General features: G+C 41.1%; 1 protein-coding gene across 2 annotated transcripts in view; it reads left to right on the forward strand.

Annotated features, from left to right (window-relative positions):
* Dcaf5 (DDB1 and CUL4 associated factor 5) overlaps nt 1–13222 on the forward strand; it is a 105739-nt gene that overhangs the window by 75985 nt on the left and 16532 nt on the right. For both annotated transcript variants that reach the window (XM_005399043.2, XM_005399044.2), the window contains one exon: nt 3748–3814. In XM_005399043.2, coding sequence (XP_005399100.1) covers nt 3748–3814 — 67 coding nt within the window. The remainder of the gene's footprint in view (nt 1–3747; nt 3815–13222) is intronic.

The following is a 13222-nucleotide window of genomic DNA, read 5'->3' on the forward strand; positions in this document are numbered from 1 at the left end:
GAGGAAGCCTATGCATTCTACGTATTTTCTGCGTATTTTAGGAGCTGTCATATAAAAACTAACAAGCCTTAACTCTGCAGGAAAATTTTCTTCCTTTTAAGGCAATCTTCTGAGTCAGCATTCTGTCTGAGAGTCCCTTTTACCTTTTCAGGGCTTTGCCGTAGTGAACAGTTGAACAAATAGGAAAGTGCTGAGTCCTTGCAGTGAAATAGTAAAACCTCTGATAAGCCCAGCCTCGGCTTACTGTTTTTATGTTTGATTTACGTAGTTTGTGGAGGTTTGGGTAGAAAGGAAGAGAAGCAGGAATTCTGTATGAAGTTTATAGCCTGTTTTAAACAGAGCACGCAATAAGATGTTGAGTAATAAATGTTATGTAATCATATATACATATAATTAGTGGGCAGTTCTTTTGTATTATTTATTCCCCACCCCTTTATTTTAATTTGGGTTCAAGTTTCAGGTGCAGCTAGTTTATTTGGAAGCACAAATGGCAGCGGAGTAGAGATGTTAGACAGGGAGAGGAAGAACGATTTAGTGAGCCAGCTACTGTGGGCAGCGGCAGACTGACCCTGGGGTAGAGAACACAAACCTGAGTTTTACCTGGGAGCAAGGAGGTTGGGCTGCGCCTAACAATGTTCATTCCTAGAGAATTTGGCTGACTAAAAGGCTTTGGAGAATACTCTCAGACAGACATGTGATCCAGGCAGTTGAAGATCGGGCAAAGTATACAAAATGGCAAGGCCTGAGGGATAGGAATGGGATATCAAGGAGAAAGCTAAGCCCTGCTTCCTGTTCGTGTTACAGAAGTAGACTACGGACTGCCATTGCTTTATCTTTGCACCTTCCATTCCTTTGCCTTTTAAACTACACTTTGCTGTGAAGCTGGCTCCGTGCTCAGATCTTTCTCTTCTCCAATCACCAGTTCAGTGAATCACCAGGGTCCCTATTTCTCATCATGGCACCTACGGACTTCCACATATGGAATGGCTGCTGCATACCTGCATGCTTTGTATTTTCAACTGGATGTAAGCTCTTAGGAATCCAGGTTGTCACTCTCTGTGTCTCTGTAAGCATCAGTGCTTCGGAGAGCATCCAGTCCAGTTCTCTTGTTTTATAGATGAGAAAATAACTCACTGCTTTTTTCCACTGTGCCCTGGACCAATCACTGAGCGTTTTGGAGAGTTAGGACAGTACTAGGATTGAAGCCAGGGCTCCTGTACTGAGCTGTATCCCCAACCCTTTTTTATTTTTTATTTTGAGATAGGATCTAGCCAAGCTGTTATGTAGCTGAGGCTGCCTCAGCCTCTCAGAGTACAATTACAGGTGTGTGCTACTATGCCTGGCTTTCCCTAGCCCTTTAACATAGCTTTTGCTTTATCTCTAAACATACTGGCCTTTACCTCCTTCCTTGTGTTTCAATGTATGTTTTGAAAGCTAGTAAACGGACTTTTAAATGATTGCAATACCAGGCATGGTGGTACGTGCCAGTAATCCCAGCACTTGTAAAGCTGAGGCAGGAGAATCGCTACAAGTTCAAGGCCAGCCTGGGCTACATAGTGGGTTCAAGGCCAGTCTGAACTACAAAGTAAGTCCCTGTCTCACACACACGCACACACACACACACAATGATTACAAGGAATGTAGTACTTTAGTAACATAAAGTACTAATTTTAGTACTTCAGTGTTTATGTAAAGCATGAGCTTATGTGTATATTGGATTTATACTCTCTTCGAAACTTCACAGTGCCCTTTTCAGGTAAGAAGTTTTCTCTAGAAAACAATGGGCTTTTCTTTTTCTAGGGAAATAAGCAGATAGGGCCAAAAAGCAGGAAGTAATCATGACCTCAACATTAAATAAAACATGAGCTCCCAGAACTGCCTTACTTGTTACCATTAAACATATTAGACAGTGTTTTTATGAGTCTAAATTAGAATAGGTCTGGCATAGTGAACTTCTTGAGATCAGGCAATTTGAACTGCCGCATAAAACGGGATTGGTTGTACCTTGGACACTAACTTCGGCTGAGCTGGCAGTGGCGTCCTGCTCAGAGATGTCAGTTGACAGCAGGGAAGTTCAGGATGCTTGGCCTTACATTTTAAAAAGAAAAAAATTCTGGGAAGCCCCTACTTTGTATTTTCTGCATTTTTTTTTCAAATTGTAGTAAAATGTTCATAACATGAGGTTTACTGTTTTGAATATTTTTAAATGAATATTTTTAAATTCAGGGGCTGGGAGTACAGTATGTGCAAGGCCCTGGAATCAATCCCTAGCATCAAAAAGAGAATTTTAAAAGTTAATAATAAGCCAGGCGTGGTGGTGCACGCCTGTGATCCCAGCACTGGGGAGGCTGAGGCAGGAGGATCACTGTGAGTTCAAGGCTACCCTGAACTGCAAAGGAAGACCCTGTCTCAAAAAGACCCAAAAAAAGTTAATAATAACAATTGTATAGTTTGATGGCATTGAGTACGTTCTCGTTGTTGCATAGCCATTGTTATTACTGATCTCAGGAATTTTTTGATATCCCAGACCAAAGCTCCATATCCATTAAACACCCACTTTCTGTTCTTTCCCCCTAACTCTTGGCAGCCATCATTCCACTTTCTGTCTCTATGACAGTTCACTACTCTTAAGTACTTCATGTAAGCAGAATCTCTCAATACAGTATTTTTTGTGTGTATCTGCCTTGTTTTGTATAATATAATTCCTCAAGGCTTACCGATATTGTAGCATGTATTAGAATCTCCTCCCTTTTAAAGGCTGAATAATATTCCACTGAGTAATGTTACCACATTTTTGTTTATCCATTTGTCTGTTAGTGGACAGTTGGGCTGCTTTCACCTTTTGGCTATTGTAAATAATACTGATATGAAAGTGGCAATACAGCATACCGATATTTGTTGAAGTCCTTGCTTTCAATCCTTGGATTTATATCTAGGATTACAGTTTCTGAGTTATGTGGTATTTATATAATTAACTTTTGGAGAAATTGACTTACTGTTTTCTTCACTGGCTGCACCATTTTACATTCCCATTAGCAGTGCCTAGTAACAGGGTTCCACTTGGTCTTGTCAGTATTTGTTTTTTGTTTTTGTGGCTTGTGTTTATTCGGTTGGTTTGGTTTTTGCTTGGTTGGTTGGTTGGTTGGTTGGTTGGTTGTTTTGAGACAAGGTCTCACTGTGTAGTTTAGGCTGGCCTTGAACTTACTCTGTAGCCCATGCTGGCTTCAAAGTTGTAGTGATCCTCCTGCCTCAGCCTCCCAAGTGCTGGTATAGGTGTGCACCACCATATCCAGCCCTGGTCAGTACTTGTGATGGTCTCTGTTCTGGTCGTAGCCATCCTAATAGCATGTAGTGTGTCTCATTGCAGTTTTGCTTTGCAAAATCCTGATGATTAGTGATATGGAATGTCACTCCTTGTACGTTGTGGCCATTTGTATCTTTTGAGAAATGGCTGTTCAAATCCTTCACCCAGTTTTACTTTTTTTTTTTTTTTTTTTTTTTTTAGTTGCTGAGTTTTAGCCAGCAAGTTTTTTGATTTGCAAATATTTTTATGAGGATGTTTGCTGTATGGTGCCTTATAAATACATGCCCATTTATTATTTTTTTAAAGTCTCTTTGTACACATAAAAAGAGATATATAATAAGTCAGGATATGTGTATTATTGTATATTTATTGTTATGTACTATAATTGGATAATAATATATCCAATTATAAAATAAAATGTGAACTTTTTTTTGTCCCAACAGTATATCCTTTCAGGCTCTGATGACTTCAACCTGTACATGTGGAGAATCCCTGCAGATCCAGAAGCAGGTATGTCCTCAGTGTGTGAACCTGCCGTTACGGTTGGCTGTACTGACTTCAGTCATGTAGTGCCCTAAGGGGACAGATCTGTCCCCTGGAGAAGATACATCTTTTAACATAATAAACACTTTATCAGAAAAATGACCAAAGGAAAGTTTAAAATAAGAATAATGCTTAGATTTTTTTTCTTCCTCTGAAGAACTTTGATTTTAGACCTTACAGATCTCCGTTTCCTATCTCCTCTTATATCCACACTTGGAATACTTTTATCTTGCTTTTACATGCTTTTCCTTTATTATCTGTCTCTGCATTTCTGCTTATAACTTTATAAACAGTTGTTAGGGCTTTTTTCTTTCCTTTGGTCTTCCTGGTGATGTTAACTGAAGGGAGGCTTTCTCTGTTGACAGGTGCGTTTCCTGAGGTTTTGAGAACCTCAGACATCAAAGAAATATTTCTGCATTTGCTCTAGCAGTAGTCTGAGAAAAGCCTGTAACTTTTCATAAATTTAGATGTAAACCACTTGAGTTTTCAAATAACTGAATCATCCATCTTTATTTTTGATAATATCTTCTGGTATTTTCTCACCTACTGGTAGAAAAATGTCTATTTCTTTTTATACTGAGGACATCTCATACAGCCCTCTGCTCTAGGTGACACACGGCATCAAGCTGGATAATGGCCATAAGAAAAATACGGAGGTCTAGGCCAAGTATATGACACAGTATTTGTCTGCTGCTTAATGCTGAAGGAAATTTTGGGCTTTGCCTGTTCTTGAATTAACAGTATTGTTAGCAAATGTCTGCCTTTCAAAACCTGTTGGGGCTGTCTTCTGTGTAAACTACAGTTGCAGCGGTGAGTTACTAAACAAGGCAAGAAAAGGGGTTTCCCTGCTAGGGCTTGGAAGGCGCGAGTAAAGCAGCATCAGGTGGGACAGCAGCCTCCGCCTGCCCGGAGTGATGCTGCAGCCCTGGAGGTTGCTGGGCGTTGTCTCCTGCCCCGGGAAGCGGCAGGCTGACCGGCCGAGAAACGACCTCTGGGCTTCACTGTGTATTTCAGCTGATCTTAAAAAGCTTTTCAACTGTTAAGTAGATATGACTGTTAAAATAGAAAATGGGTAATACACCCTCCTTTCCAAGACTATTCTCCGGAATGTTTGACGTTTCTATAAAGAAAGAATAGGAAAGAATTAGTATTGTGGGGGGTTTAGATTTTAGACCTGAGAGTCTAAAATGAGTCTACTCGTTCCTGTAGTGCCTTAGAGTTTGGACCACCTGTCTGCCAGAGCTACAATAACCACGCAACAGACTGAGTGGCTTAAACAACAAACACTTACATTCTCACAGTTTTGGAGTCTGGAAGTCTAGAATCAAGGTGCCAGCAGTTCGGTCTCTCCGGAGGCACTGCTCCGTAGCCCGCGGGAGCTCACTTGGCTGCTGTGTCCCCACTTTTTTTTTTTGTACATTTGTATCCCTGGTATTCCTTGCTCTTACAAGGTAGGTGTCATGTGCTCTTCCAGACGTTCCTCATAGATAATACCCTCAAGCTTATTTAGTAATTCCTCAAAGAAATGATGTTGGTTCTTTTCCTGTACTTACTTCTCTGAACTCGTCCTCCCTCTGTTTAAGGATTAATTTAAACTCTGGCTCGTTAATTCTAAGGTGTGCTGCCTGGTGCTTCGGACAGTACACCCCATGTCACGTAAGCCATTTTGGAGGCCACAGAACCCATGATCTCCTTACATTAGAGTTGGCCAGAAAACCATGGTTTTCTCACCGGCTGTGGCCGGTCCTGGGTGCTGAGGTTTCTGTGTACATAGCACAGGACCTCATGATTATCCTTGTTGGGGTCACTAACTGGTTGTTGAGGAGTTCGGTTTTTTTCTGTATTTCTCCTCAGCATTACCTCATAAATCACAGTCTGTCCCTCTGTCATCTTGCTCTGCACCTTTTTAGACTATTTTTAGCAAGCCTCTGCTCATTTGGGGGTTCAGTCTTCCCACCACTATTCCGACAGAACCCACCCACAGTCTCTCCTTTTTTCTTATTCGTGTACCTTTCTGCTTTCTGTGCTTTCTTGTTTCTGTTTTCTCTATTTCTATATTTGTAATTAAGGACTTCTTTTTATTACAGTAATACTGGTATGTGATTTTTAAGTCAAGTAATATTGTAAATCGTATTTTAAAAAACACAGCAGTCTCTCTAGCTTTCCCTGTAACACACTCATTTTTTTTTTGAGTTTTTAATTTTGGACATTCTCCATTGACTTCCTACTATTGAAATTAGTTTCCCAAAAGAGAAATCTTATCTCCTACATGGGACGGACGGTATTTGCCTGGCAGCTAAAACTGTGGTTCTAAGAGCCTAAAAAGGGAATGAGGCTGTGGGTCTCATAGATTTTTGTGTAATTCTACCCCAGGCTGTGACTCATGTCCTTTTTAAAAGCCTCTCTTTAGGTCCGCGCCATTTGGTAACCCTCAGGCCTCTGCTTGTGTCCGGTGAGCGTTTTCCTGGGCAGGTGGGCTTTGGCGAGGAGTGTGATGGCATCACTCTCTTTGTACATGTTTTCAGCTCATCTTGTTTGCAGCTCTTCTCTTCAGCCCAGCTTCAGTAATACTTGGCACTTCTCATTTTTATGTGTAATACCTCTATTTCTAAACGTTAGCAATTAATTCATAGTTTTTAAAACTATTCAGCAAACTAAACATTTGAGGGCTACATACAGCTCTGGAATTCTAGCTTTGCAGGCTTTGATGAAGAAAATCCTACCAGGAAACTCCTAATCCAACCTACTGCCTCTTTGACTTAATGGACCAAGGACAAGCATGTGTTCACAATTCCCCTATGTACCTGTTGGCTATAATATACTGAGGCAAGCTAATAGAGGGAAGGTGGCTTGCTCTTGTATACTTAATGGCATAATCAGTAATTAACTAGATGACAAGCAGTCCCCATTTATTGAATGCCTGCTCTGTGCCTCACAGCGTGTGCCAAATGCCAAGAAAGTCCTGAGTATGACCCAAAGGCAAGGGCATCCTTTGCTTCTGTACTCTCTTACTTGTAAAGAATGCCAGTTTCTTCTTAATGCTACACAAACTCCACAGAGAGATGAAATTTATTATATCAATAGTTCTGCCTTAACTGGCCTAAGTATTTCACATAAAGCTTCATAGTGGGCTGAGGCAATCACTTGTAGATACTAAGACCCATATCCATACCCGGTAATACTTGCTGCCTGGCAAGATTGGGTTATATTTTTCAGTTCATGTCAAATAATAACTCATTTCTAGAAAATGAAACCCTTTAAAATTAGAGGAATAAGTAAGAGTGAAGAATTTTAGTGTAGCAAAGAAAAGGCCCACCAGAATGTTTGTTTTGTAATTCTGAAGGAGGCAAGAAGGGTATCTGTTTTTTGTTTTTCACTTTTTGCTTTTTATTTTTGAGGTAGGATCTTGGTATGTAGTTCAGGCTGGCCTTGAGCTCATTCCTTGGACTCACAAGGATCCTCCTGCCTCAGCCTTATGAGTTCTGGGATTAAAAGTGTATACCACCACACCCAGGTAAAAAAGGGCATCTTTTTTTAAGTGCCAGGAATCAAACTCAGGACCTTGCACTTGCCAAGCACATGCTCGTGCCACTGAACCATATCCCTGGACCAGGACATCTGTTTTTATATGGTGATTCTGAAGAGAAATAGACCATAGGCTACATATGGACCCAGGGAAATACGTTGGAAGGAGCATTAGAGTTAAAATCATTCCTGGATTTAAATCCACCACTGTCCTAACTGGATGAACAGTTCCAGACAAGTTAACTAACAGTAGTTGTCTGTCTCATTTTCTTCTGTAAAATGTGAGATGCTCCACTCTTACTATAGTATTATGCATTGATGTAATAGTCTTGGAAATCTTCTAGTTGCACGCAAATGTAAGATACTGTTTTTGCTAGTAATAGGTAAGATCAATGTAGACCCATGATTTCAAAAACATTTTCTCCTTCGTGACCTAGGAATAGAAGTAATAGATCTGGCAAATGCAGTGAAATATTTCTGTTTCCCTTCTCTTTTCCCTACTTTTTGTTTTAAGGTCTTCACAGAGTTGTTTCCCTTGAGATACGCCTCTAAAGCATTCCTATTTATGGAAAAAAGTATAATGTAATATAATAGTAAGTCTACTTTTAAATTCCTGATCCATTCATCTTCTAGTTGGAGGCCTTGAAAAAGTTGTTTAATCTTGTCAGACTTCTGTTTCTTCATCTATAAAGAAAGGGTAATAACATCATCATCACTGATAAAAATATCTACTCTCAGAATTATTGTGAGAGTACTTAGTAGCAACTCAGTGATTGTTATTCCTCATTACGAATCTCAGCTGGGCACAGTGACACACCCCGATAATCTTGCTGTCAAGGAAGCTGAGGCAGGAAAATCAAAAGTTCAGGGCCAACCTAGACCACATAGGAAGACCCTGGCTGAAAAAAATGAGGAGTGGTTTTTTCCCCCACTTCTCCTTTTGAACCTAAAACCTTACTACAGAGCTACTTATATTCACAGCGCTTTTTTTTATTTTAAGACAGGGTCTCACTAAGTTACCCAGGCTGCACTTGAACTTTCAGTCCTCCTGCCTCAGCCTTCCAGAGTATTGGGATTATAAGCATGCACTATCTTATCCTTTTTTTTTTTCCACATGCCTTTGGAAAACTCCTTAGAGATCAAGACATTTTCCTTTGATGGCTTCCTGGTTGTGTTGCTCTTACATGAAGACTGCTCTCAACTCATCAGTAGTTTCAAAGGGTTCCCTTATTTGACAGATTTTCCTGGAATGGCAGGGAGCAGCGTGATTTTCACTGCAAAGTCACTGCACCCACCCCACTGGCAGCAGGCTGAAGAAGTAGGCCGGGAGCAGCTGTAAATGCACAGTACTGGTCCAGTGTGTATGTTTGCTCCCTCCCTCCTTCTAGACATGCATCCTCTCGATGAGTTAGACCTAGGCATCTGGTTTTTTTCTTCCCATGTAATTGGAAAAACAACTGTTTTTAATTGGTCATAAGTGGTTGCAAACACATATGAAGTACATATGACAGAAGAACTCAATATAATTGACTTTCATGTACAATTAAGTCTCGCTGCCTATGGAGCTTTACTGACCGCACTGTCTGTCTCCATTCCATCTGGCCTCTCTCATCTCCTAAGTGGTTCCACAGTCCCCAGGAGTCAGCCGCTGCTCTCTGAACTGTCAGGATCCTCGGCTATAGCTGGTGGTTTGAAACTTGAAGGCCCTATGGCTGTTCACTCAGGCCTTTCAGAAATGCTAAAAGGTTGCTTGAGTATCTTATTTAAAAGGAAGAGAAGTAGACTTCTGTCCCTCTTAGCAGCAAACTCTTAATTCTACCAAGTAGAATCAGGAATGAAACAGATTAACTCAGCAGCTACTTCCAAACCTCATTTGAGCAGGTAATAGCTTTAGCCTCCCTTAAGCTTCATTTCAGAGAAACAAGGGGATTTACTTCAATTTGTTCATTTACCGAGTATCCCTATTTAAGACATTATGCAAAGCTGTATGGACCATCAAAAAGATTGAAAGAATTTCTAATATAACAGGGGTGAGAAAAAGGCTGTGTGTGTGCATGCTCACACAAAACACGCTCAGTGTAAAAGTGGAATCCAGGGTTCATTTAAGGAGAGCTTGATGAGATTTCAGTAGATTGATATAATTCTCGTGTAATTAACGTTGTAAAGAACCTTGAAGGATAAGTAGGATTTCAGCTGCTTGTTTTTCTCTGCTCTTACCACAGTAAACATGTTATAAAATAAACATCTAAAATTGGCAGCGGGAAGACAGAGGCATAGAAACACTTGGGAATCCACATGTTGGGTAATGGAGCCCACAGAAAAATACTTTTTACCACTGCATGCTGTATCACTCATCAAATATTTGCTGAAAACTTACTATGTCCTAGGCACTGTCCTACAGGTTTAGGATACAGCAGAGACAAAGGAGCCCTTTGCCATCATGGAACTTACAATCTAGCAAGGGAAACGAACAGTGAACAGTAGACATGATAAGTAGTATGTTTAAAGCATGAGGCATTCTGTGGAAGACATAGAGTAAGGAGTCTAGGAAGTGATGTGGTCGGGGGTGATTATGGGACTGCAGTTTTAGAATATAAGCTGTTCAGTATAGACCTCATTGAGGAGGTCACATTTGAGCAAAAACCTCAAAGTGGTAAGAAGGTATGCAGCAGGGTGGGGAAAGGATTTTAGGAAGACCCTGCACAAAAGTCCTAAAAGAGTGTGCCCGGTGTGTTTCATAAACCACACAAGCCAATGTGTTGAGGCGGAGTGAAGGTAGGAGATGAAACCCATGGTGGGGGACGGGCATGACCAGTGTCCATGTTCAGCTGTATAAGCTTTTACTGAGCAAATCAGCCATTAAACAACGTTGAGCCAGAAGAGTGATACGTTCTGACCTCCTTTAGGAGGGTTACTCTGGCTGCTGAGTTGAGGGTGTTTTGTAGGAATTGGGCTGGCAAAGAAACGGGGAGACCTGCTAGGAGTCTCATAGGTGGGTAGTAACACTTAAACCAAAGTAGTAGGGAATGTGTATTCTGAAGGTGAAACCATCAGGATCTCCTAAAAGATGGGCAAGGGGAGTGAGTTAGGTTGTTCGAGATGACCTTTAAATATCAGGTAGAGATGTTAAATGATTCGGAGGTCTGAAGTTCAAAAAAGATCGGGACTAGAAATAGCAAATAAATAATTTTGTTAGCACAGAGTTAGTAATTAAAGCCATAAGCCTGGACGGTACCACCAAGCAAGTGAGTGTAGCTGGTAGAGGGGAGGACTGAGCCCTAAGGTGTGCCAAAGTTTAGAGTCAAAAGGAGATCAAGAAAGACTGACCAATGAGGTAGTAGGAAAGCCATGGCAGAAGCAACTGTGTTGGATCTTACATAGGTCAAATAAGATGAGTTAGGATGTAGATGGAATTAACCACTGGATTCTTCGTGAATATCGCATGCTGAATTCTCTGAAGCCCAAGAAGGTAATTTTAGAGATGTGATATCCATTATATCATTCGAATCACTACTGTTACCTGGTTTTCCAGTTGTCCTTTCATAAAGTTGTATCACCTTTCTGTATATTTCCTCACAGTCCTGCCTTATCAGTATGTTTTGCAACATTGTGTTTATCTCAGTGTAGAGCTACCAGATAAGGTTCTTCCATGAAATGCTGAAAACATTTCCTGTTTGCTGTCTTTCTTAACCTGAGTGTAGAGGGGGGAGAGAGAGAAAAGTCATGCCTAGCAGTTCTTCACTGGTTCTATTTAGCAATCATTTGTGAAGTCCTTATATGCTTGACTCTGTTCTTACTATATTGGATGTGTCAGCATTTCAGTCTTGCAAGATCCAGATGATTTGCCTCTGTGGAGGGCCCGTGCTCTTGCTTGAAAATGGAAGTTTTATCTCCTCCTGTCTTTCATCAGCCCCTTCGGATCAGATGCTCTCTGTCCTCCAGTACTGCTCACTCCTCCTTTACCTCATTGTTACTCAATACTTATTCCTCCCATTCTCACAAAGGTTTTTGTCCTAGCTATTAATTAATGGGTTATGGAGAAAGGGAAAAGATTCAAATACTCTGACAAGAAAATCAATAATAGTGTTTTATCCAGGTTGTATTTGGGATTGATTTTAGTACAGAATATGTAAACGTCCTATTCTGTAACTCAAGGTGCCATTGGGGACCACTTCCTAGATGATTGATAAGTTGCTATCAGACCAAGGCATCAAGAAGTCCTGGGCTGGGGATGTAGCTCAGTGGCACAGCACCCGCCTGGCAAACATGAGGTCCTGAGTTTGAATCCCAGTATGGAAGGAAGGAAGGAAGGAAGGAATCCTGACTGCATTGCTTTTAACTTCCAAATTGAAAGCGCAGTTATTCCTGCAGGCACATTGGTATGAAAGAAGTGAATGAAGATGGCTAGAAATGAGAGTGGTTTTCTGATCTTCAGAGGCTGAGGGGAGAAACCCAACCTTTGGCCTAAGGAGGTAGAAGAAGGAGCATAGGTAGGGAAGGGGAGAAGTTAGGACCTTCATCTTACCCTCCTGTCTTCAGGAAAGGGGTTTGGGGACAGTTTGTAGGCATGGCATTTTAGAGAGGTCTCTGTAGATTCTGAGCAAGGTGTATTCTCTGAGTTGCTCAGATCTTGGGATCCTCTCAGATGTGAGTGAGTTACTGATACTAGAATTTTGGGGGGGAGTACTGGGAATCGAACTATGGACCTCATGATTGCTAGGCAGGCATTGTGCCACTGAACTACTTCCCGGCCCTGATGCTAGAATTTTATGAGACAGCCTCCCTCTCTTTCTTTTCTGGTATCTTGTAGTAGACTAGATAAGGCGATTTATAGCTCTTCTATCTCTTTTGCATCCCATTGAAACCAAGGAAAGACGGCTATGTGGGAACTTTGGCTTTGACTTTTGAACCAAACTTCCAAAGAAAGGAATGCTGTGTATTTGGCTACACCAGTCAGAACAGATGACCCTAAGAATGCCTGTTATATAAAACCATATAAACAAATAGCATCTCAAAAAACAAACAAGAACGGCTCAAGAATGGGGATGTGCTACTTTATTCATTGACACTTACTATTAATGATTATGTCATGGCTGAGGCCTTTACTCATAGCCTTAGAAATGACACTGAAGGACGGTTATGTAAATTCTTATAATTCTTGGGAAAAATACTCCTATCACACATAGTAATGTAATCCCAGCACTCGGGTGGACATCCTGGGGTAGTTCAAGCCCAGCCTGGACTGGGCAGCAAGACCATCTCAAAAACAAAACAAGTAAATGAATGAACAAACAAAGAAACAATATTCCCTCTTTTCAGTCTGACCCTGCTATTGTACTAGTGGTCTGGTGGGGTGATGGAGGAAAGAAGACCAGGTTCTTACTGATCAGCATCTTGACTTCAGCCATTTCAGATTCAAGGAGAAGCTATCTGGTTTATACAGTTTGCCAAAACTAATAAAAATGTATTCTTGTTAAGTCATTATATCAGGAGAGACACTATAGAGGTCCACTCATTGCTGTGATTATATGTATGTCGTCTCGGTTACTGTCTTAGTTTCTTTCTTGTTACTGGAATGAAATCCCTAACACCTACAAGTTAAAGGAGGAAAGGTCTATTTCTGCTCACAGTTTATAGAGGAATCAGTCCATAGTTGGCAGGCCGCAAGGCAGGGCAGCATGGCAGAAGAGAAACAGCCCATGGCACAGCAGGCCAAGTTGGCAGCAGCGGCAGGCTTCTTTCTGTCCATTGATATAAAGTTCCCGTACAACCATCTTTTCTTGGTGTCAGAGGGATGCCAGTCAGGACCAGTCCAGTTATCACACCCTTAATCTACGTTCACACACCCTA

This window comes from Chinchilla lanigera, unplaced genomic scaffold (assembly GCF_000276665.1).
Source record: "Chinchilla lanigera isolate Chin_1 unplaced genomic scaffold, ChiLan1.0 scaffold00065, whole genome shotgun sequence".
NCBI lineage: Eukaryota > Metazoa > Chordata > Mammalia > Rodentia > Chinchillidae > Chinchilla > Chinchilla lanigera.